The sequence below is a fragment of the Ambystoma mexicanum genome, chromosome 1q, assembly GCF_040938575.1.
Source record: "Ambystoma mexicanum isolate Mex_15411 chromosome 1q, UKY_AmexF1_1, whole genome shotgun sequence".
Lineage (NCBI taxonomy): Eukaryota > Metazoa > Chordata > Amphibia > Caudata > Ambystomatidae > Ambystoma > Ambystoma mexicanum.
The window spans coordinates 902,341,724-902,368,648 of NC_090922.1; the positions used below are offsets into that span (position 1 = coordinate 902,341,724).

Sequence of the window (26,925 nt, forward strand, 5' to 3'; positions counted from 1 at the left end):
TTTCAACCATAGTTCCGGTTCTCTTTTTAGAGTCTGGTAAGTCAGGCCATTCAATCATGAAGCTTTAGATGTCGAAGAATTCATTATAATTCGTAAATTTCCTCCTCGTCAACATTGAGTTGCCAAGGTGTGTCTGGCTTGGTCGTAAAATGACAGGTACTGTGACTCTTATAGGTCTCTTAGATATTGACCCAGCCTTCTTCAGAGACTAGGTTACCAAGAGAGTTGCCTGTTTCCCCCTCAAATTGGTTTAATGTTTCCCAGAAGCTTTTATTATTATTTTCTCTTAGTATATTAAGTACAAACTCCCTGTCTGCTTGCATCCGGATTTCCCTTTGTGAGAGTGACCAAGATATATATTTGGTTTTCTCTCTTTTTATTTCTATTTTCAGTTGTTCTGCAGGATACCCTATTTTCTTAATTTCTCGCAGGGCTTTCCTATGCTCTCTTTTTCTCCTTTGTGTTGTATCATCAACGACGTGGAGATGTTTCTGTTTATCTCTGCCCGCTAAATCTCCGGGTGCTAGGGTTGCCCAGAGAAATTTGGTGAACCTCTGCGGGTCGCATTCCAATTTCCAGATATGCTCAGGAATCTCATTTAGCCGCTCATTGAGTTTAAATCCCCCATATTTATATTTCACAACTCTAATTTTCCCTTTTTTCCCTCTAGGTTCTGAGTTTCTCTCTGTTTTAGTTTCTAGAATGTTTTGGAATGAAAGCTCGAGTCTGCTATGATCACTGCTCCCATCCCGTTTTCAAGGAAGACTTTCAATGTTTCTCATTTTAGCTGGGTGGAGTCCACCCTCTGAAAAAAGGGAGTGGACTCCATCCACCTGCGTGTACCCTTGACATTAGACCTGAATATAGGTGTATTGATGGTGATATCATTAAGATGTTATAGAATATTTATTTGTATAATGAACCATTGACTACTGGATGACTGGTTGTGCCTTCTTCCTGTAATTCCAACTTAGTGTACATGTCCCTAAACGGACCCAAACAGATCACTAAAATGTGGGATTTGTAATTTCTCAATGTAGGATTACAAAGCAATGTCGGTCCACATTTCAGCTATCCGTCTGTGTTCAAATTTACAGCATTTTAGGACCTGGAGTTTAGCAACCACCACATGCAAAAACCAGAGCCACTAGGACTCATCATATTGAGCCGATTGTTAGAGTAATAGGAGCATTATCAGGCGGAAGGGCATATCTCTACTATATTTTAGGTTGATTTTCTGTAGTACATCTAGACGAAATTGCCAGAAACGTGGACATGCCCTAACATATGAGGCATAGATCCCTTTGCTCTTAAGGTGCCAGATGACCTAAAGCTCTTATGTTTTAGATGCTGTATTGTATTGTGCTGTAATTGTCATTTGTATAGCTCCTATGGTACCATTATTACAGTCTCAATGAGCTGTTAGCGGGAAAGCCCTTGGAGGACCGAAGTCCAGTGTATTGGAGGTCCTGAAGTATGACTAGGATGTGTGTGTGCAGTTGGCCAAAAAAAAGACTTAGAGGGGTGGCCAGGCTCCAGTAGAGATGCAACCCATGTGGTCATGCACGTGTATGGGTACTGAGAGGAGTAGGGATGGCATCCGTACTAGAGACTCGCTATGTGGTCAGCATGCTCAAATTTGTCGTAGGGCTGTGCGGCATTCTGCTAACATCCAAAATGGAGTCCAATAACTTCGGCAAATAATCTGTTGAGTGAAACTTAAATGTAAATCCAGTTATTCAGCAACAGGAAACCCACAGACCATTCTCCACTGCACATCTGTGAAGATACTGCCCAGCTTATTGAATGATTACTTGCTTTCATTTCTCTTCCCTCAGACTCTTATTAGTTCCTTACAATCGGAGTCAACAGGTTGGATGCTGTAAACAGGACATTCTTAAGGACTCTTATATTCTGTCATGTAACGTATCTATTCTACATTCAAGTCACCATCGTAGTAGTTCATGTTTCGCTACTTCTGATACCGACAATTTACACCTGTCTCCTAAATTTAAGGCTCAGTGGTACTTCAGTAAACTGGGATAACCAAAATTCCCTTTCTGGAATTTGTGTGAAGTATCCAAGCTGGGATTTTCAACACTTTTGTTCTCTACATAAGAAAGATTTTGAAACAGGTTCTGTCATATCATCATCTCTTCTTTGAAAATGCAAGGAAAGATCTGTAATAATGTAGAAAATCCGAGGGAGAAGGCCCATTGTATTACCTTGAATTGTTCCCCAAAAAGTCAACCATATCCTTTCTCATTTGTCAACATCAAGTATCACCTTTTTAAGAACAATGGCTAAGTTCAAAAATATTAGTTGTTTAACCCCATGAACCACTTTGACTCCCATGCATCAATGCTCTGTCCATGACCAATTGAAGCCTAGCCCCACAGGATGGCTTCTATAGTCATTACTGGACATTGGAAATACTTCTGATTCCCCCAATTTACTTTGTAGCCTTAAATAGCTGAGTTATTCTCAATCAACAACATTAGTCGGTCAGATATAACAGGACTCAATAATCCATCCAGCCTACGACCAGGCGGTTAATACCTATTTGATTCAGCTATTGGTTCAATTTATAAATAAAATACTTGGGGTGACAAGGGGTAGCCCTATCTACTCCCTCTATCCATTCTGAAAGTATGCAGTTATTATTATTATTATTATTATTGTTATTATTATTATTATTATTATTATTATTATTATTATATTTTTTATGATGGTATTTATTGAGTGCAGACCTAGCTTTGGGAATCATAGGGGGAACAACACAGTGAGGGAAGCATAGAAAAAGGGATCAAGGAGCTAACAAGGGAGGGCAGGCCATTGGCAGGAAAGCATCTACAAACAACCATGGGAGGAAACTGAGGAGCAGATCAGAGTCTAAGGTAGGGTAGGGTGGGGAGTGGAGGGTGTGTGGACCTAGATGTTAGGGAGGAGGAGCCATTCCTAGAAGATAATGGTCTTTCCTGTACTGAAACACTTGCGTATGAGCGTGATAGAAATAACATATGTATATCAATACTGTAGAAGTGATGGGGCAAGTCTGATGTTGATGGGAAGAAGGTTCCAGAGTCTTGGGGCATAGGCAGAGAAGGACTGTCTTCTGGTTCTTTTCTTCTTGCACCAGTGGAGTTCAATTCTGCACATGTCCTTACTTCTGGTGAATAGCAGGACTACAGAGATACTGAGTTTCTCAGTGAGGTAGGTTGGGTACTTCAGGGTGACAGCCTTATAGGTGATGCAACAGGATTTGAAGATGATACAGGCTTGCAGTGGAAGCCAGTGCAGTTTGATGAGGACTCCGGTGATGTGGTCAAATTTGCAGATTCCTTTGAAGAGTCAATCTGCTGCATGCAGGACACATCTCAGGGGTGCAAAGGTAGTCCCAAGAAGGCCTTCCAAAAGCCATCATCCAGATGGAAGAGGATCAAGGCTTTCACAGAATATCTGAAGTTGTTTTCTGGGATGACGGGCTTGATAGTCGGCAGGTGAGTAAGTTGGTACCAAGCTGTTTTAGTCTTCTTTGCTATGTGCTGTATGAAGGTGAGGCATCTGTCGATGTTGAACCCTAGGGACTTAGCTCAGGTGGCCAGCTGGGGTGTAAAGCTTTTGCGGTTCATAGCAGCGAGCCAGGTCTGCATGTCAGGGTGTTTGGTGTTGTTGGTCAGCAGTAGAAAGAGGCTTAAAGCTTCAGGTAAGCACTGGACATCCACAACTGAATCGTTGTGAGGCAGGCCTTGACACTGTGGATGTCTTCGATGAAGGATATCTTGAGGTAGCTCTTCATGTGTGGAGCGTGGTGGCCTCTGGTCACTTCCATGTACAGATTGAAGATCACGGGCGACAGAATGGATCCTTGCAGGACTCCACAGGTGATTTGCAGAGTTGGTGATCTGGAGGAAGCCATATTTGCAAACATTTGGTGATTAGCAAGATAAGAATTGAATGAGCTGAGGATGATCTCGCTGATCCCCATACGACAATGTACATTGTCAGTGCGTGTCTGCTTGTCTGCTGTGTCAGATGCTGCTGATAGGTCAAAAAGAACCAAAAGCTAAGGATGGTCATCATGGAGGATTTTAAGGGAGTTGTCAGTCACCTTGTAGTAGCTGTTTCTGTGTTACATCTGGGTCTGAAGCCAGATTGGTAGGACTAAAAGAGGTTATTGGCTATGGTGTGTTGGTGGTGTTGCGTGGCTACTGATTTCTCAAGGATCTTACATAGGAAGGACGGATGGGTGATGGAACAGTTATTGCTGAGGGTTGGTTTTTCAGTAGTGGCAGGATTTGTCCAGTCTGGAGTGTGGAGGGGAAGGTGCCTTGAATGAGGGAGATGTTGAGGATTGTCAGGTAAGGGACGAGTGCTTCAGTGGGCAGGGTCTAGAGTACGGAGACAGGGTTGATGTTGCCCACATATAATTTGGCCTTGACCTATGCTATTGTGGCAGTGTTCCCTAGTTAGTGTCTTGAAAGTTGTCCAGGTAGTTGTGGTTTTGAAAGATGGATTGTGTAGTGTGCCTTCAGTTTTGGCATTGGTGTCTCTGTGGATCATGCTGATCTTGTTGACAAAGAGTTGATGGCTTTGGACCTTTCAATGGAGTGCATTACAAGTGGGTTGGGCAGAGGGTTGACATTGTGCTTAATGGCTATAAAAAGGGCTGTGACCATTGGTCAATGTTCTTGCTGTCGAATCAGATTACAGTTTTTGAAAGCTCTGTCTTTTCAAATAACTTTATGCCACTGCTCAGCAGTGAGATTGGCCTGTAGTTTTCACAGTGAGTGACATGACATCTTTCCAAAGCTTTCAAACTGAAGAAGTCACTGCTTCCACCATGGATGGAGGCAGTCTTGAACACAATCATCCATGCCTGGAGTCTTACCTTCACTCATACTGTCAATTGCAGTATGAATGTCACCCCGACTAAAGGCTCTATCTTCGTCACTAAATGTTGACAGGTGAAGTCGCACAGAAAAGCAGTGATATAAACTAGCACTCAGGTTGGGGGATTCTGTATAAATAATCTAATGGAAGATGAAAAAAGCACAGATTTATTTGATGCAGTAACGCTCCCATATACTTTGTGGACTGTTCATATATTGTTATTAATGAATATTTGTGAAAAAACATCTGGCCAGTAGTTTGCCACAATTATGTCCCTGCCCTCAGAAAGATTGGCTTGTGAAGAAATTTGATTTTTCACCACGTCTGAACAATAGGGAATAAAAAATCTCAACTTCTGCAAAGCAATCGAATCACTTATAGCCATGGTTTATGCATATCTATATTCTGATTATTTCAAGTTGTATCTCAGTCCATCAATGTTTTCCTTAATGTCCCAGATTGTGCCATGTGGCTGAGAAAGACACCCCGTACATTGTCTTTCAAAGCATTCCAAAGTATGTGCATGTGTGATGTGCTCACAAAATCTCCTAGAAGTAATGGTATGCTGTTCATGATGTGCTTTTCTACCACTGTATCTCCTAGGACAAGGGCTGGGAAAACGTCTGATTGTACGTCCAGGCTACCTCCAAATTGAAACAATATGGTCATATTGGCATCACCAGAAATCACGATTACTTGGGTGTCCATGCTGGACACTGTTTTAACAAGATTTTTTAATAAAGAAAGATACAATTTATAGATTAAACTTCTTGCAAAGGCAACTAAAATGTGTAGTGCCTTTTGTAAGGGAGGTTTGTTTGATTCTTTGTTTATTCATTTCTATAGCTCACCTAACCCGGGGGTATCTGGGCGTGTTAGCACAGGATTACAGTGTTACAGGTAAGCAAGTCAAACATTGCATAATACAGGAAGGTACATTTAAGAACGGGTAGATTACAAGTAGCAGTAGTGTACATAAGACACCGGTTGCAGAATGAGTACTATAAGAACACTTAGCTAGGAACAATGAGTAAAAAGCGTGGGATAAAGGCAGAGAGCATTGAGCATTGTGAAGGTGTAGAAGGTGGCAAGGAGTTAGTGTACAATGGGAGGCCCCGGAAGTATTGGACTCCTGTTATCTTGGTTGGTCCATTGTTAGCCAAGTGATCGATTTTCTCCTGAAGTTGGCGAAGGGCTTGGTCAGCTTGAGGGAGGGTGGGAGTGTATTCCATAGCTGGGCAACCATAACTGGGAATCTACCCCCCCCCCTGACTGTTTTCATTTGTAGCCTAGTACTTACTACCAGACTGGAGGTATTGGTGGACCTAGTGACCCGTGTAGATGATCTGATGGTGAATTTCCCAGTTAGGCAGGGTGGTGCAGCATGATTCAAGATTTTGAATGTGAGAGACATGGTTTTCAGCTGAATCTTATTCTTGATGGACAGCTACTTGTACAGTCTTCTAATTTCTGAGATGCGTTCTCTCCTTGGGATGCTCAAAGCTGTCCTGAGTGCGTTATTTTGCATGATTTGTAGTTTATTCAGAACAAACTTTCTAGCACCTAGATACAGTCCATTACAATAATCCAGTTTGGACAAGAGGAGGGCTCTAGCTAAATTAAGATATGTTTAGCTCAACTTCCCAGTCTAAAGCCCTCCCTTTGTCATGGGTAGGCTGGGTAAGTTTTTGGTTAAAGCCATGTTCCGTGAGGGTGTTAGCTCTTGTTAATGCTTGCTGATCATTGAGGTTGTTATATTCTAGATTGAAATCTCCTAGTATTAGTATTTGCAAAGATGTTTTAGTCTTATCTGAGAGTAGTAGCGACATGTCCTCCTCAAATGAGCCACGGGGCCCTGGTGATCTATAAATTTGGTGGACCGTTATGGTGCATGTTTTCGAGACAGGTAATTTGGCTCTGAGTAGTTCACAGGAGGAGAGTGTGGGCACAGTGGCTAATCTTAAGTCTAGGTTGGTCTTAGATATGATGGCAATGCCAGCACCACACAGTTCACAAATTAAAAGTGTCTAACAATTTCTTCAGCCTGAGGGTGCCACCAACTTGACAGTAATGCCCATCTCTTAACCGTTTGAACTCTTTTTAAGTACCAGGTTGAAACCTCCTTCTTGAATCACATTTGGACAGTACAGGGTGGGAAGTACCAGTGACAGCGCATCAGAACATTACCCCGACACCACGTTATATGCATAACCATAACCAATATATAAATCGTACCATTTATGTAGGCAAGTAGTATGGAGCATATCTCCTCCCCATCGTTCACAACGCAGCCCTCCTAAACCTTAAGCCTTGTTTAACTAAAGTAGCAACTACTCTAGATTTGGGTTTAAAGCAACAGCAGAATTTGACACAGTATTTATTATTTAAAATATAATGTTTATCTGCTTTTAAATGCTGTTTCTTCTCTAGTAGTGTTTTATCAGGCCTAAATTGGTGAAAGTGTGGCAGAAACTTGTTTCTCATCAAGCAATTTACCCCATTTGCATTCTGTTAATCAACAGTAGCTACAATTGACTTCAATATTGTATATTTATCTTGAACTCTTATCTGCCCATGCTCTGGCTTACCTGAGGGCTTTCATTGAACAAGGCCCAGTGACTCTGCAGCTTATGTTAACCTATTACCCTTTAAGGTCTCCAGACATGCACACACTGTTGTGCTGGTGGACGGCACAGACAAACACACATACACGTTCAAAGGCTAAGGGGAAACACATCATGTACAAACCACAAGAGGTCTTTGCTTACTCCATTACCATAGGTACATTCAGAAATAGTGTCTAAAAATAATAACATCGGAGGGTGACACCCACCAACCAAGCTACACTATGGTCTCTATAAATCTAACCCATCCTCTCTACACTCTACATAGAGTGGCCCTAGTCTTTCTATCCAGTGCTTAATTTGTAAAAAAATAAGTGCCAGGGCCCAAAGAATCTTGGCTCCATAATGCCGACCCGGGGCTGGCCGGCGCTGCCCGCCATGCGGGCGGCCCGGGCCAGTTCAGTGCTAGACCTAGATTTGCCGTATCCACAACATATGCAGTGCGGCCACCGCAAACTGGGCACAACATGGTCAGTACCAACACATGAAATATCAACAATGCCCCCAAATATGTTCCAGGGCACTACTACCCCGCTGCAGTAGCACCATATCCAACCTACATGTGAAGAGCCCACAACCCCACTCTGTGCAGCACTAAATCCCAACTTCTGTAGTGCCATCCAGCTGGGCACCTGTGATAGTAACCAGCCACAAACCTGTAGTTTTAAGCATATCTGCACTCCCCTCCCTCACCCCACATCTGCAATGCTGGTACCACCACCACCACGACACCTGTAGTGCCAGTGCCACCACCATAACAACCTCAAGAAATTGTGCAGCCGCAACTTTAGCATCTGCACCACCAACACACCACTTCAACTATGGTATTACTGCCACAAGTCTCATAGCACGCCATCTATCCCGTGCCCCCAGGATTCATTTGCTTTCTATCACCTTGAGATTGCCAACTTATTATTGGGAAACTCGTAATGAGGCCATAATACACTGGAATGGATGGTTATCCTCGGCCCCACTCTACAACCACCCGCCCCGCCCCTGCCCCCATGCCCTGCTACTAATAATTCTCAGAGGCAGAAAGCCCTGGGAAAGTGTGTTTTGCAAGCACTGCAATTCCTTCCTCACTGTGCCTGCGCACCGCTGCTTGCATTACACTAACCCTGCCATGCTGATCCAGGCCAAGCCATTTCTCTGTGCTTGAAATACAATGACTGGATGGTAATAATCGCTATAGCTTGAGCTGATGAGATAGCTCGGTGAACTAATGCATCTGCTGAGGAGGAGGAGGGGGCCAAGGGGTGAGGTGTGTATGTGTGTGTGTCACAGGTTTGAATACCTGCCTCTGAAGGGAGCTCAATCTTTCATGCTTCAGAGGTTGACATTATAAAAAGGCCAACATACTATTAAGACATCAAAACACAATTCAGTCATTGGAATAGGACACGCTAAGCACTGCCGACAGCACCAGTGCACATACATAGCCATATAGCAGCGCTGCTGGCTGACAGCAGTAACAGGCCTCTCTTCATACGAGCCAGGGTGTATGCGCCTGCCATGCCATGCCCTGTCCGCAGCTGGACTGCAGGTGCTGGGTCTGTGTACTAATCTGGCCTTTACACAACAACGGCAGCAGACAGTATGCATATGATATGTCCTGACCCATGTTCAAGGTGTATATACATAGATACACTGCAGTCAGTGTACATGTACATGTACCCAGCTGCACAGGCAGCAGTGAAGGGGCATGCACCTGTACAGCAGCACCGACACTAATCAAGGAGCTAAACAACAGCACTGCACAACAGTCAGAGTGTATGTAATAAATGAATAAAGCATGTGCCTGAATAAAGCATCACTGTTAGCAGTCGGAGTGCATGGTCCTTAATAAAGCATCACTGCTAAAGTGCATGTGCCTCAACACAGCAGCACTGGTAGCAGTAAGCATCAGGAGACACTCTGCCAGATATCAGGGTTCATGTCCTGTACACAGAAGCATTGTTAGCAGTCAGAGTGTATGTGCCAGGGAAAAGTCAGTGAGAATGTAGTTGTATACAGCCACCACAGGCTGCACGTGTCTTAATAGAGCAGCCCATGCACATGTGCCTCCATACAGAAATCAGAGTGCGTGTACACAGTAGCACTGATAGCAGGCAGGGTGCTTGTACCTGTACTCAGAAGCACTGACAGTGCAGCCAGGGTGTATGTGCATATGTGGAGTGGCACTAACTGCTGTTGGGGTGTGTGTGCTTGTGCTCAGGAGTACTGACAACAGCCAGGATGTGTGCCCAAGGACACATCAGCATTGACATCTGTCAGTGTGTGTTTACCTGTGCATGGCATCTCTGCTAACTGCACATATGCCTATATGTAGCAGTCTGGGTGCGTGCACCAGTACATGGGAGCACTGGCAGCTGAAAGGGCACATATACTCATAGGCAGCAGCCTGGTTGCATGCACCAGTACACGGGAGCACTGGCAGCAGGCCTGGCGCATGTGCTGTGCACATGTACACGTGCCGTTGCACAACAGCCAATCCAGGCAGCCGCGGGACCCACCGTGGCGGTGGAGAACTTCCTCGTCAGAGCCTGATTGGCTCTCCACAACATGGTGGCAGGTCGGGGGCGCTTAGTCTCCTCGGAGGGCCTCGCGCTGGCGCTGCTGCTGGGGTTCTGAAAAGTCTTGCGCTCCGGCCCTGGCCTCCCAGGCGGTAGCAGTGGGAGAAGGGGCCCTGCAAGTAGGGAAGGGGTGGGGAGGCCCGGCGGTGGCTGACGCAAGCACCCGCCCTGCCGCCGCTGGCCGCGTGCCCGGCACACACGCACTGTATACAGGCAGACGAGTGCTCAGCACGACATCAATTATTCAAAAGAAATGAGTCAACAAAGTTTTGTTTGTTGACTCACTTCAATTGGATAATGCTTAAACGTTGTGCGCAATGTGCCGGGCCCAAAAAAAGTGTGGCGGTGTTGCCCACCGGCAAACACCGGCACAAATGAAGCACTGTTTCTATCCCTCCTTACCTTCCTTGTTCAAGACAGTATCATATGTGCCTCAGAACCTAACCTTTCTTCCCCACCCACTGATCCCATCAGTATTTCACAATGATATTTCATCCTTTTCACCCCTTACCTTCACCCAAATCCACACATAAAGTATGTTCAAACTCCATATAAGCGACAACATACATAGAAACAGTAGTGCAGGCTATCAGCAGTTAAAATGTATATCTGGAGAGTACATATTAACAAGGCCCAGGGAGATTTTCTTAACCCTACCAGAGCATGAGGTCCAGGTCAGCTGTTTGGTCCTCCATCTGCACTTTGTTGATGAAGGCCGGCTTGGCATAGATGTCAGTCATGGCATGGTGCAGAATCCATGCCATTGGTGAGTTCCTCCTGGATGTAAGGCTCAGAGACCCACATGTGTGGGATGCAGTTTTGCATGGCCATCAGCAGGGATTCCATGTGCTGTACGGTGTTCTCTGTATTGGCTGGCTTGTATCCCCCCTCTCCTGCTTTGCGGTCTACCACCAAGGCTCTAGGCAGCACCTGCGGTGTGATGTATTCTTGGTGGCGATGATGTGGGCTCTCCCAATGCTCTGACATCAGACCCCATACCTCCTGCTATTCACGTACACCAGTTGAGTGGGCCCAGTGAAAGACTGGAAGTGTGATGCCAATTGCAGTCAAATCAGAAGGCCCATTAAAACTACAAGGAACATTCACAGTGTCTGCTATTTTGTATGCAAAGCTGTACTGCGAGACAAATGAAATGGGTGTGAGGATTAGTATCACAGATGAAACTTACTCCAATCCATTGTTTAATGTGATTCAAGGGAATCACAATACATAGTGGTAAAATAGACAGCTATAAATAATAATAAAATGCCATATTTCATAAATCCCAACACAGCTAGATTTAATGGAGATCTTTCTTCTAGTCCAGAGGTAGGATTGTTATGTGGTCTTTTAAAGAATCCAGGCAGGCGCTCCATGTGCTCCATTTCTAATCCACATAGAAATTCCTTCACTTCTGCCTGACCAGAAAGGCATGAGTGGCCGCCCTTGATACTAGTTTGAATACTGCAAGTACACCATGTACTAAGGACTTTTGAAAGAGTTATCTCATGTCCATAATATCCTTTCTGAAGTCTAAAAAGTATGAAATCTGCAAATAACCTAATTTTAAGGTTACCTATCCACCCCACACCCCATGATTTGCATTTCTCTGTTTCTTTTCAATAACATCTCTTTTACATGATAGTGAAGACATTTCAAAATAAGCTGCCTTGGCCTTTCTCCTTAGAATGGTTTTGGGAAGAGGGCCCCATACATCTTTATAATTTCAGTGGTTTTCTCCAAGAGGAGCTGCAGGAGCTTGGGAAATGTTATTTGCAGAAATTCAATCAAATGTCTTTCTCTACCCATTCCGGTGCTCCACACATGCATAGTCTATTTTGCCACGAGAAATGCTTCTGCTCTGAGAGATCCATGTCCTCCCCTTTGGATATTTGTTCTTCCAGAAAATGGGTGAATTTGACAACATTGCCCCTTTTCTCCATCAACTCTTGGATGGTAGTTTTAATTTCAGGCCTGTCGGCTGTTATTGTAGTCATCATAACTACCAGTTTGTTCTCCCTCTCCCTATCTTACCCCAACTCTGCATTTTTTTGACCTTTTGGCAGGTTGGATTTCCCTCTGGCGCAAGGGGAGGTCATACGTGGCTCTATGTGAAAAACCTCAACAAAAACTTGAACAAATCCGTGAGCAGAATCCACAGGACTGAGTAGCCAACCGTCTTCTAAAACTTCTAAAAACAATCGAGTTGAACAAGTCATCTCATTCTATGCCAACTATAGTTGTATGAAACTGTCATCTCTCAGGTTTCTAGCTTTAGATTTCTTCACAATTAAATTCAGTAATTCTTGTAAAATGAATATGTGTGTCATATGTATATCTGCCACCCATCAGCAGTGCACGTTGTATTGTAGAACTGATCAGGTATTTCTGAAATGTTAAATTATCTTATGAGTTAACATTAGATTTTGTTTTTAATCCACTGTATTACCCCACTGCACCTTACAAAGTCAAAGTTTGTAATCATTTACTCACATAACCATTTCTGAAAATAATGAGTTGAAGTGTTTATATTTTGTATTTATTTGAAGGACAGGGTTGCCACTTTCAATCAGAAATAACGTACACAAACACATTTACTAATGGCATGAGACTTTCGCAAAAGGGTGTCTGTATCATAGCACAAAGATGAGAGAAAGTGGTGAACCAGTTTATGAGTGTGTGAAAAAGTGGAACGTAGGCATGGGAATAAAACAAAACAAAAACGAATGTAAGAAACAGGGTAAACCACAATGGAAACATTAAATGGGGTGAGGGGATGGCACATACTTAAAAAGAGGAGTAATGTGCACATTTGCATTATTGCATGGCGCTGGGGGGGAGTCATGGAGTAAGTGAGGGAGTGTGGAGAGAGGCCAGTGGAAGCTCCATCTCTGGGAAGTACATGAAACGTAAGCCTATCTTTAAATAGATCAACAAACAGGCTAATTTTCACTGTGATGGGCAGCAGGTTCCAATGGCGTTGGGCAAATAGAGAGAAAGATCGGAAAGGAGAGGAGGGGTGGAAGCAACAAGATGGTGAGTAGCCAGAGATATAGTCCGACAAGTATTGAGAAATAAGGCCATTTATTGCTTTTTAGACTAGGAGTAGCAACTTGAAAAGGGAGTAGGGGGAAAGATCTTAGCTTAGTTGAGGACTTTAACTAGGGGGAGGAAGGAGCAAAGAGAAAGGTCAAGGAGTAGGTAGGAGCAAGGGGTAGCTAAGAGGTTCAGGAGTATGTAGGAGAAATAAGGTCATCTGGGAAGGAGATAGCAGAGGGGAGGTTATAGAAGGTGCTGTAAGATGGTAGAAAGAAGAATTCAATGTTTAAAGTGTTAAATCTTATGCAGAAGAAGGCCATCCGGTGGCAGATTGCAATGGAAGAGTTGTTGATCCATTCTGAAATGGCTGAGGTGAATGATGGAAAGGATAACAAGATTTGAGTGTCCTCAGAACCATTTTTATAGGGAAGACAAAAGACCAGCTATGTCTTCTGCTGGCAGAGGCATAGGGGTGAAAAGAAGAGGTTTGAAAATCCCATGAGAATTTAAAGAAGTGATTTTGCAGGTAGGAGGCTTTATATAGCGATCCGATTGAAGACCACCCACTTGAGGAGCATTGAATAATTGGGAATGAGATGGGCAATAGTTTCCTGGAAAAATTTAAGTTAGCAGAGGGTTTCGTCAAAAGAAGTAGGACATTTGAATACTTGAAGGAGAAGGGAAAGGGAAGAGTTCAGCAAAGAAAGAGATGTTACAGAGCATAGGAAGCTATTGGCAGATGACTGGGTCTATATTTTTGACAGTCTGATGAGCAAATGGGTGGATGATAATTCTGTAAGAGAGGTAGGGCAGAAGTAGTTGAAATTAGAAGGGATGGGATAAGGTGGTGGGCAGAAGAAGTGTCAATGAGGTGGAAAGAGGTAGGATGTGGGAGTGTCATGAATTCCAGAGAGTTTCAAGGAAATGTAATGAGAAAAGACATTAGCAGAGAATGAGAAGGCAATTGGACTGGCTTGGGAGGTGTGAGGAAACATTGGAGGGAAGCTGCACATTTGTGACTGTGATTGGAAAGTGGGGAGATTATGTTATTGAAGTAAGGGAATTTGACAGAGTCCAGTGCATAGGTGAAGGCAGCAAGAGAACATTTTGACAGCTAGTAACAGCATCATATGTCACAATGCATGTCTGTTTTGGGGGTCTGGAAGTCAGAGGTGATCCAAGGCTGAGGACCAGTTTGGAAAGGTGTGACTGTGTATCCAGGGTAGTGTTGGTCAAAGGGAGTCAGAAAGGCATGATGAAAATCAGGAAACAACGTGGTCAATCAACAATGCATGCATAAAGGAGAGAAAGCGGTCTGCACATCAACAAAGTATGGAGCAAGATCTGCTCTAATTGCCTCATGGTCATTGAAAAAGGAGCAAAGGTGTAGAGGAATGAAGGAGAAAAGTCAATAGAGAAATCAGTGAAGGAAAGCAGAGAAAAGATAAAGATAACATCAAGAGAGTCCCCCAGAGTCATCAGGCTCTTCATGGAGGGAGAAGATAATGTGGTCATATAGGAGGGAAGTTACTCAGAGCAAAGGTTCAGATGTGGAAAGAAGAACTTGAGGGAACCAGTGGATTAATAGAGGGCCATAACAGTGAGAGGTGTTAGAAGGAGTTATCTGCAAAAATACTCTTTGTACAGTTCCATGGATCAGGGCTTGTTTTGACAGTGCAAAGTCACTTTTCAGCAATGCAAAGTCACTTTGAACTGTGCAAAAAACTCCATGAATCGGGCCCTACGGGGGGCAGTGTGTCGTGTGACTGCCTTGAAGTTAAATTGCTCAAGATGGCTACCATTCTTCCTGGCAGAATGCGGATGGCATCAGGATATACATTTTAGGTCAGAAGGAATGAAAGGTGGTCAGCCAAGATTAAAATTTAACATCCCAGCAGGAAGATCTTTCAAGAAAGAAATTAAAGTATTTCCTATTCACATTACTAATATGAACATATGTACTTTATCCTTACCACCTAAAGACTTTAATTAAAACATTATAAGGTGCACATCTCTATATACAGAGACACATTATACTCTAAAGATGCCCTGTAAATCACCCAATACTACCACCTGCAGCTTTCCAGCTATGTTGGACCACAACTCCCCTAATTCCTCACAACTCACTATGCTGGCCGAGGCTGATGGGTGTTGTAGTAAAAATATCTAGAGGGCCAAATGTTGCACACCTCTGCTATACAGTGATGAGCCTAACTCTAGAGAGAAGCTAGGGATGATGACCAAGAACATTCATTGACATCTGAATTCTAGCCAAATATGATGGCTACCTGAAAACTGACTAGCAATGCTCCTTGATGTTAGGCTTCTCCCCGTTATTAGAAGCTGCCATCAGTTGTCGGTTCTGTACATGGGTTAGTCGGGACTGGTTCAGGGAGCGCAGTATTTTTTTAACAATTTAACAGTACTCTGGTGAAGGTAATCTCAATATTATCTTTAATAGCTAGATGTGCTGGATATTTAGAATTGGTGTATCGTCCAGTCTATCTGTTATGATCTTAATATGACATTGGGGAAGACAAATACGTTCTTCACTTGATGGACCCATAGGACCCTGCACCTAAAAAGCATAGAAAGGAAGGCACAGGGTACATCTAGCATTCATGTAGCATCAGCAGTGAACACCGTCTCTGAGGCAAGGCCTTTGAAATGTGACATATGACCATAATGAACAATCTATTAAAATATAGGGTCTGAACAATAGCATTGTGCGGTAAGCATAATACATTTGCTTCTCTATTATGTTACAGAAAACACAACATTTAGATCCTCTCGATAGGAAATGTACACACTTAGCAGTACTCTTTTTCGAACCACATAAGAGATTGTTGTGAACCTATTCTGAACAAGATATATATGATATGATATTTTATTTGTATCGCGCTCGTACACAAGTGGTTTAGAGTGCGACTAGGCAAGGGAGGGGGACAGGGGAGAACACTACACAACAACGATCTTACTAGGCCAGTGACATTGAGAACGCGCAAGTGCATGGGAAAGGGAAAAGGGAAAAAGTGCATGTAAGGGGGAGAGTGGAAATTGCAGAGCAGAAGAGAGCAGATAAATAGTAATAAATCAAAATAAATAGAAAATGGAGGCAATAAACAGTGGTAGTGCAGCCAGCAAGTGGCAAGTTCTGTGTTTAAGGCAGCAGACTGGGTAAGTCTGATAAGTGCAGAAAAAGAAGAAGAATGGGGGTGGAGGCGGCTGTGTTGGTACAGACAGAGTCCCCAATTCAAGGGGTAGCCAGGATGTAGTGCACGAGGGTGTCAGATGAATGTAAAAATGAACATCTATCCTGTCTGTGAGGTTTTTCTGTCTTCTAATGAATGAATAAATCCATTATATGGTTTGTTTGTCCTACTTTCTAATGGCAGACGCATAGGGGAACTGAAAGTACCAGCACTTTACATAGACTTAAACCTTCTCCTACTGGTATTGTACCATTCTTTCTGCCTTCTACTGTCTGCCAGCATTTCTGTTCTGACTCTTGGGAAGCAGAATAAATACCAATGGTGCTGACAGCAGCACCTGCACTGTCCCAAGCAAACTATACATCTACGGGCAGGGGCTGGATGGCCGATGCTTCATCACCACCTATCAACCAGCTTTGGCCAATCCATCGGATCTAGGACATATTGTTAAAACCTCACTTGAAATTGTAACCATTGTAAATGGTGTGACATTCACAGTTCTATATATTCTAGCTTGTAGCCTCAGGGCGTCTACTGTATCTCTGAAGGAGGCCATTATTTATGAGAATCGAAAGTAGTTAGATGTATTTATATGTAATTAATAAAAACTTTCTATAGCACGAAAAAGGCATAATATAATGCAACACATCACTTTATAAAAAAACAGGACCCGCAGGTTCAACGTTAAAAGCATAAAAGTTGGTTAAAATGAAAGAAGACTGCAATACAAAGATATCAAACATAATCAACTTCAACAATGCACAGGCTCCCAAAGCCTGTCTTGATAAGCAGTGAAGGGAAAACAATAGTAATGTATTACTGTGGAATGCTGTGACAACCTTAGTAAGATCTGCAAAGATTTCTTAAAAGGCAACACCATTGAGGATTTCCAAGCAATCACTGGAGCTGGTTCCAGGTGCTCACAGCAATATCAGAAAAGAAGCGCTCCAGAACAGAAGTGTTCTTAAAACTAGATGTCTTAGTACTGAACTATTTTTACTTTTTAAGACCCTCACAACGCTTTGAAATTTTAAGCTGTCATAAAAATAGCTTTCATACGCTTGCCACATTTTTCCCTGAGAGGATGTCAGCCCTCCTTGCTTCATCATATATATTATGCATAATAAACGTTAGCACAAGTTCCTGACCCATAGAGCAGCTATGGGTCTGACTCCCAAAGAGGTCTCTAGGAGTAACTCTGCGTTACCTTTTGAGAAAGGCTAGTCATGTCACAAAGAATGCACCAAGAGTAATATTTACATTACAGTTAGTGGGGGGAATGTAACAGTGGTGTCAGGAGATGTGGGGTGGTATAGGGTGATAGAATGTCATGGGTAGTTGTCGCCTACAAAAATCAGCTGTGTGGCTTCTCCGGTGCAGGGTGTACCTTTTGGGGTATGAATAAGGTGATCCTTGAAGAAAGCAGTACATGATTGATTGCAACAGCTTCTGTGGGCCAACGCCCCCAAAGAAAGCTGTCACCAATGTTTCCGCAACTGACTATTGTGCTGCCCTCCATTGGAGTTACTCATTTTAATAGAAACACGAAATGGAGCCCTTGGATCTGCCCTGCTTTGCTGGCCCAATAATCAGCCCTTCTCGTGGTAGTACTTAGTAGTCCACCTAGAACATCCAAGCTCAGGCCTACTGTTCTGAGTGATGCCTGCCCTTAAGCCAATGTCCTGAGACAAGTGTGCAGGCAAGAACAATTATTTATTTGTAGAGGCTAGTGAAAAGCATAATTGCCATGTCCTACGGTAGTTACTATTCAGTGGGCCTCATTACAGGTTTGCCGGTCCGGAATCAAAGTGGTAAACTCACTGACACATTTCTTTCTGGACCGGCAAACGTCAAGTCTGCCTGACGGAGCCGCTGTGCCTGACAGGTCTGACCCTGTCGGGCACAGTGGCCACGGTACGCAGACTTGTCACAGGAGCAACGGCACTTTTGTCCCATGTCCACACTCCCATAAAGTCCCATAAGACTCTATGGGGATTAACAAATGTACTGGCACCTGACTTTCCTGTCGCCGGACTTGTAATAGCCCGGTGACACTGAGAAGTCAAGTGCGGTAAATTATTACAGGTAGCACCGGTAGGGTTACCACCGGACCCGTAATGAGGCCCATTGTGTCCTATAACTCTTTCAACTGGGGCCGTATTACAAAGGCTTGACACTGGTGCAACTGAAATATTGCACAGTTTTACCAATAGGGTAACAACTGCCATAGTGTAAAAACAAATGTATTCAATGGGCCTCATTACAATTTTGGTGTATTACAACCCCGGTGGACCCGGGAATTGCCCATTCCTGAGCGCCGGAAAATATTCTTCCTCATTCACATTTGAGCCCCATAGGACTCAATGGGATTGGGGAAGCCGGATGCACCTGCACCATTCGTGATTGGTGCCGTGCATGCGGAATGCTCTGCTCGCGGGTGCCGGTACGCCCGCCAGGTCAGACCTGGCTATCACAATGGCACCCGCAAGCAGAACTCGTAGTTTGCCAGTACTGCCAAGCTTACCTGTACCATATTTACCGGAACGGCAAACTCGTAATGATGCCCAATGTTTTTGTACACCAGGGCAATGTCTGACTTAGTTCTGATACTCTTCCCTGTTAGCTCTATGGCAAATAGTCCCCTCGGGCAAAAATACATTGGCCCTCATTACAACACCGGCGCAAAACCATGGCGCTATTAGCACCATGGTTGGTGCCGGTGTTGTAACGAGTCCGCCATGGTGAAATGGGGAAATACCGCCCCATTCCAAGGTTGGCGGGGCGGTATTTCCCCATTTTTGCCCCATAGGGCTCAATGGGAATGGGGAAGGCGGCAATTACGGTACCGCAAATTGCGGTACCGTAATTGCCTGCGAGGTCCCTTTGCGGGTCCCTACTTTAATGGCTGGTCCAGACCAGCCGTTCAGGTCGGGTCCCTCAAAGGGACCTCGTAGTAAGGCGCTAAGTGGTTAAAGGCGCCGCAGCCTTTTACGGCGCCGTTAAACACTTAGCGCCAGGGTCGTAATGAGGCCCATTGTAAGAATGCATTTGTTCACAGAAATAACACCTAAATGGTGTGGATACATTTGTCTGTATTGTAATCATGTATGTAGGTTTCAAGTTTTGAGTATATAACAGCAGACATTTTTCTACAAAACGAAGTGAGCACACGATATAAATACAATCATAATTCAGATTTAACACTGAAAATTAGGCTACAATGCATGATTTCTTAAAGCAATTTTTACAGCTAATTTAAGTTGTATACACTCTCACAAAGGCATAGGAGGCTGAACAACACACACATTTAAGTCTATTATGCGTAACATGCACTCTCACAAAATAATTGTGCTCAAGCAATCAGGACTGCACACTCCAAGTCCACATTGATATATATTTATTTTAGAAAACGAGTAATTAAAAATGAGAATGAATTGGCATGAGTGTTACTGGGAATGGCATTTACAAGTCACTCAGTGGCTGAACGGTGTGCCTAAGGCACAGTCATTTCACTTGTGCATACACAATCAGAAAACCAAAAATATTCCAAACACTGAAACCTATAATCGAATTCTGTCGTTACACGTTCTTCACCAAAAGTTAGTTAGCCTTTATGCAATGCATAACCCCTAAACTCTGACAGTTTTCGTCCCTGAGTTGATAAATCGGAGAAAAGTACATTGGTTGTTAATAGAAACACTGGGTTTTTCCAGAAATGGCAACATCTGTGTTAACACTAATTGTACAAAAACAGGTTATTTTTATTGAAAAAATCAAAAGAAGTTGGTGTCACTTACAATTAGATATGCAACCACTCACTTCACATTCATGCCTAACTCTCGCCGTAAAGTGGGCTGTTGCGCTAAAACACTCAGGGTACCCAATTGGGCTCCATCAGTGAAGTTTGCATTGGTACCTTAGCAAAGCATCCCATGGCATATACTTTTTCAATGTATCCGATGTCTGACAAAAAATCAGTAGTTGAAGTAACGTAATGCACTGTTCTTAGACCTAATTATGAGAAAGGCTATTTTAAATTTCAGCATGATCAGTCTGCTCAGTTCTGGGGCTTAGTTATGGTGCATAATTGCTGATGGTGACATCGTCCGCCTATTACATCTGGCTGTGGGCAAAACAAATGCTGGATGTAGCTCCCCCATGAATGTGTAATTGTTAACCTAGGTTATTTGTATATCTTATTTTAAAGTCAAAATTATTTATATCCTTTTGGTGTGGAATATGTTGGTTTTGTGTTTTTATACGATTTTGTATAGTTTTTGTAAATGTTTAGTGTAAAAAGTTGTTCCTTCGACCATAAGCACTTAATACATTTATATATATATATTTGTTTTTTTTTTACACAGCCTGTGCTAGCGGCCGTGTAATTATGGTTATGTTGCTCAACTCATAGGAAGAGAATTCTTTGGGAGGCTTATAACCTCGCACCCCCTGGACAAAACCTTTCCAAACTTTGCAAAAAGGTATCTGGCCCGCTCTGAATTGTTTTGGTAAGTTTGGTGAGGTTTTGTCAAGAGGGGTCAAAGTTATAGTGGATCGCACATTTTGTATTTGTTCCATAGACGCAATGGAACCTTTTTCTTTGCTCACGCCTACAGCCTAAATCGCTGGACGAATTTTCACCAAATTTATGGCACAAGCGGCGGCTTGATCCTGAAAGTGTGCTTTTGTAAATTTGGTGTAAATCCGTCCAGTAGTTTTCTTTAAAAAGCGGCTAAAAGAAGTTTTAAAAAAAATGTGTGATATCTGGTTCGGTCCGCGGACTCCCTTCAGACGCGCCCACTGATTGGATGGTCAAAAACGTGAAGTGCATCAGATTTCTGGAAACGCCTGCCATGTTGGATTCGCGGATCGCGGTAAAAACATTAAAAAACACAACATTGCACTTGTCAAACCTATCAAACAATCTTTGGGGTGGTGAGGGGTGATGAGGATGGGACGGTATATGGCTGTAAAAAGCCATAAAATGGGTGTTTTTCACCCCGAAAGACCGCGAACAGTCCGCATGTTCGGTTACAGTCCTGTGATGTTCGCGAACACTTCAGATGTTCAGGGACATCTATGTCTATTTCTGCATTAGAGGGTTGTTGAAAAGCAGTTTTTGGATGTTTTATAACTTTGGCGCCACTCAATGAAACTGCATGACATTTTCAAATACTATTCTAAACCTGATTCCGAATGGTGGTATTCTGTCAAAAGGGGACAAAATTAAAGAAGGGGTCCCGAAATATTGGAAAGGCTTATAAATGTGGTGCCATTTGACAAATCTACACACAAGTTTTCAAAAGCATTTTAGATCTAAATATAAATGTTTTTGTTAAGTTTGGTGGGATTTTGTCAAGAGGTGGTAAATTAGAGGTGGGGTCTCAACATTTTTAAATGGCTTATAACTTTGTTGCTGTTTGACAAATGTTTCCAGAACGATTTTAGACCTAACCTTGAATGTTTGTGTGAAGTCTGAATGGGTTTGTCAAGTGGGGGCTAAGACATATGACTAGTGTATGTATGTACATTTTGACACTTTTGAAAAAATAAAACATGTGCGGATTTCCAGCAAACTCATGTAAGGGGCATTGGCAAGGACCTTAAAGCATGGTTTTGCAAATGTGCCTGCGTTTAATTTTTTGACAAGTGTCATAATGTAGGTACAAAAAATAGTGACATACTTTTGGTGACAGAGGCGTAGCGTGTGGCCATGGGCAGTGGCCTGATTGTCAGGGTCATGGCATAAGGTCATGACCCAGACAATCTGCATACTGGCCATGACCATGAGCGATGACAAATGGGATTAAAGTAGTCATGTCCACCTGGGACCAGCTATGTGGTAAAGTTATTCAAAAGTGGGATAAGTTTGAAAGGGAAAACAAATTGTGCTCGTGGTCATATGGTCATAGGGTTCTCTCTTTGCCTTCTGCAGGCTGTCATGGAAAAGGAAGAGGGGCTCTGTGTGGAACCCCACCTTCCCTTTCCATGGTGCCCATCTTGGAAAATGATTTTCCTTCCTACAGCAGTATGCTGTAGGCATCCTGCTAGGAAGAAAAGTCTTTTTTTTTTTAGCACCCCGGGTTACCGCTTTGGGAACCCAGAGTGCTAATGGTCTTCATCCCCCATTGCAGGGGCTGGCACAAGGGGATAACGGTCTAGAGCCCTCATTATCCGCCCTCGCTTCGCTTGGGCCGATAACTTGGGCTGCCTGGGATTGATACAGTATTCTTATTAATGTAAAACCTTCTTATTACTTTTGGATTGTGAAATATATGGACCAAATGTGGATTTTTGGAATGTATTTTTCAGTATACATAATCCTGTGCATTTGTCATTGTCAGGTTTTGGAAGCATATGTACAAATGCATGATTTGAAATTAGAAATATCTTTTCTCAACTGAACTTTTCTCTTTTATTTGAAAATTAGGGACTATATGCAGTGGGAAATTTTCAACCAAGTGAAGATAATGTGCCTCAACCAGTCCAGCAAAGAGAACCATTACGCTCGTTGACAGACATTAGCCAAGAAGCCAGTCGAGCTTTACCAGGGAAAAATAGCAGCAGCGATGGCATTTCATCCCATCATTCAGAAACTGTTTTGCACAGAAATCATAGAGACACTGGTTCACTAACAAACATTAAGAGAGCAAGTGCTGATGTAGAGATCATAACACCACAGAGTCCCATGGGGAAGGAAAATATGGTAACCTTTAGCAATACCCTACCAAGGGTGCACACTCCCGCAGTGGAGGAGTCAGCGAGAAGAAATGCAAGCATACATGCATCGATGGATTCTGCACGCTCAAAGCAACTTCTGTCTCAGTGGAAGAGTAAGAATGAAAGTCGCAAGCTATCCCTTCAAGTGATAGAGACTGAATTAGGCCTTTCTCCGCAGCGGGTTATGGATATGAGATCAAGCTCTGAACCAGTCCGAGTAGGTATGAATGGGGAGCACCACTGCCAAAGCAACCCGTACCTAAAGCTCCAGCCGGGCAGTATGCCAGGATGCAACAGCAGTGGCATTATCGGTGGGCCTCGTGTCTCTATTCAGTCACGCCCTGGATCTTCACAACTGGTACACATTCCTGAAGAAACCCATGAAGGTATAAACACATCCCCTAAGACAAGCTCAGCCAGATCCAAATGGTTAAAAGTAGCCGAGAAGAGTGTTGCATGTAGAAGCAACAGTCAGCCAAGGATCATGCAAGTCATAGCCATGTCAAAGCAACAAGGAATGCTTCAGGGCAATATAAAGAATTCAGAGGGCAGCACAGTCAGCTGCACTGGCTCCATCAGATATAAGACCTTGACAGAGCATGAACCAACAAGTATTGTTAGGGTAGAGGCCCATCCAGAAAACAACCGACCTGTCATTCAGATGCCACAAGAAGGAGAAGGGAGTGGGTCATGGAAATGGAAAGCACATGAAAAAAGTGCCCTGCGCCAGGCTTACGAGCTCAATGATCTCAGCAGAGACTCGGAAAGTTGTGAATCTCTGAAGGATGCCTTTGGTTCAATTGAGAGAAATAGAAGCAATATAGATAATATTGACCAGCATGCCCATGGAATTACCACAATCCGGGTAACTCCAGTTGAGGGGAGTGAAATTGGCTCTGAGACTGTGTCGATTGCCTCTAGCCGTGACTCGACACTTAGACGAAAGGCAAACATCATTTTGATTCCGGAAAGGGGAAATAGCCCTGAAAGTACCCGTAATATTTTCTACAAAGGGAGCTCCCCTACAAGAGCTTACAAAGAATGAAGTGGGGTGCACTGGGCATCCCATGAATATGGTGTACGCTGACAACACTTGTGCTCTTTTTGTTTTCGAGCTTAAACCTTTTCTCGATGTGCCAAATTATGAGTGACCAGCCAAACCATGCTCGAACATTGCTGATGCGGCAAGCATGAGCTTCTGGGTTTCAAATCCTGTAGGAAGGAAAAGCACATGGCAAGAACCTAAACAATCTGAAGGAATGTAAACAATTTAGCAGCTTTTTCCTCAGACTAGATAAACCATTCTGAGGGGCATCAGTGGAAACACTCTTGTTGAACACAGGAAGTTTATTTCCTGAACGTGTCAACATGTTTGATATTGCTTGTTCTAGATAATTGATCCCGTACAAATACAGGAATATTTTTGGGTGCAAAAATCAATCAATGTAATATTTAACACAATCAGGTCTTGCACCATCACCTAAATACAAAAGAAAAAGGTGCTAACTGAACATAAAACATATTTCATATCTCTTGAAATATATACACATTCTCTTTGGCAGATTGGTGTTTCTATTCTTTAGATAAGTTGCACATGTTTATTTAGGATAACAGTCATTCCTCCAGTCATGTAGATTAGGACAAAATGTATTTACAAAACTGTGTTGCTTTAGTGGCCCCATCACTATGACAGACTGCAGGACGTTGTTTAATTCTTTGAAATCAACTTTTACTTTGACACCACTAGATTGGTACACATCGTTGTAGAATGAACTTGATGCTTCAGTTAATTATGGTTCGATAAACTGATATAAGATAACAGTGTTGCTTCAAAGTGGGTAAATGTGTACACATGCTGAACTTGACATTGTTTTCGAGGTACTTGTGAAACATGAAAGATCAGTTTATTTGCAAAGCTTCCCTCTCCAATTCTGATGTTTCAAAATTATTTATTTTTCACAATTCACCTATAGCGATCATCTAAATTCGTGTTCGCAGCCATAAGCCACATTGTCATGAATGCATTGATATTCAAGAAGACAACTAACTTTGGCCACAGAATATGTAATGCTTGAGTAGTGGACCCATTTGTATTTTTATTTTTTTTCAATCATTAAATTGAGGTGCTGTCCTTGTCATGTACAAAAGATTAGAACATACTTCTGTTTCATAGTAGGTTCTGTGAGAGTGGCACTGCATGTGTGAACAACAGTGATGTGTACAATTAAGATAACTTTAAAGTCTCCAGTGCAGGAGTGATTTATTTTTCAATCATGCACACATTTAATAACAATCTTGAATTTCAGCTCAACGATGAACTGTCAAATATGCATGACTTAATTCACATGCTGATTCTCAAAGTGGTATACAAATCGAATTCTGGTTGGCAAGTCTCATAGCATGTATCCAGTGAGCGTAGAGGAACTAGTGGACGACAACTGCAACACAACTGACATGGTCTAAAAATGTACCAAGAGACAGTGAAAAATAAACTTGCTTCATTTACATCGGTCAAGCTCTGACAACAATGTTCATGTTTGTTGGGCGCATTTTGAGAAAAGCAACCACAACACCAGGATTGTGAATTTTCTATTCAAGAGCCTTAATCAATCAGACATTCTCATTCATTGCAAATGGTTTTACTAAAGCATTTACATCTACGGTCCCTGATATAAACGTTGACGATTTTCCAGGAGTTGTAAATAGTTGCAAAATGGTGATGTCCTATGGTAAAACACTTGGTTTTACCCTACCGTAGGCTGAAGTAGCTTTTACAGGGTATATGCTGTAATACAGTATTGTTGATTTAAGGAAAGAAAAAGTGTATTTCTATTTTGCGGTACTCGCATACAGCATTGATCATGATGTCAAGAGAAGGATGTGATACTCGTTCCCCCTGGCAATTAGCCATTTTCTCCTATTCTGCATATTTGCTTTTTTTTCTTGTAACTCGTTAACTCAGCAAGTGTCACATAATTGTACCGCCCACTGCTTTCAAGTATTTTAAGACTTGCTGCATTATTTCAGGTACAGTATTGATTTCGTTTTCTACACAAGCCTTCTCGTTTCTGATTGAAGATTCTAGAGCATTTTTATAATGCTGTAACTCTGTCCTTTGCATATTGATACAGTGCATTCTTTTATACTTAAAGTGCCAAAATATAATGTTTTTATGGATGCTTGTCCAGTTATGTTGTATTATATATAATTCTGATACCTTAAATACGGCAAGAACATAAGTACTCCAACATCTGCATGCATTTTGATAAGGGAACTTTTTTTAAATGAATCTATGTTTACATGCAGATGACTCCTTAAATGAGAGTAATCAATAATTTCATGAACAGATTGCATCTTTTTGGAGTTCTAATTTTTCTTACTTGCTAAAGGGGGCACTTATTTCCTCATTATGCTGTGCTTTACTGAAAAGGTATATATAAAGAAAACAAAATGTTTATAAATACGATTCTACATGTAATATATTGTCTTTAATAAAACGTTATGCACATGTTTTCAAAGCAAACAATTTGTAGATTGCCATAAATGTATTTTGTTAAATAAGTGAAGATCAAAGCTATTGTGTGTTTATTGTGCTAAACATCACAAAAATAAAGTGATAATAAAAACAATGGTGGCAGTTATTTGATGTTTAATGCACTCACATGTCTTATGCAGAGGTGAGTATTTTGCAAGTAATGTAATTGTGCATAGCAGCAACAAAACAAAACAAAACTACTTTTCTCATTGTGCAATGCCCATTTACACCAGTCATGGTGGCATACAAATCAGTAAAAAACAGATAGTAAAAAATACTGCAGAGAAGAATCGGTGGTAAAAACAGTTAGAACCAAGTCTTTAATATAT

The 26,925-nt window shown here is 42.5% G+C and overlaps 1 protein-coding gene across 1 annotated transcript in view; it reads left to right on the forward strand.

Annotated features, from left to right (window-relative positions):
- PLPPR4 (phospholipid phosphatase related 4) overlaps positions 1-26,690 on the forward strand; it is a 538,006-nt gene extending 511,316 nt beyond the window's left edge. Inside the window, exon 7 of the mRNA XM_069641535.1 lies at positions 22,772-26,690. Coding sequence (XP_069497636.1) covers positions 22,772-24,106 — 1,335 coding nt within the window. The 3' untranslated portion in view covers positions 24,107-26,690. The remainder of the gene's footprint in view (positions 1-22,771) is intronic.
- Positions 26,691-26,925: the final 235 nt, after the last annotated feature.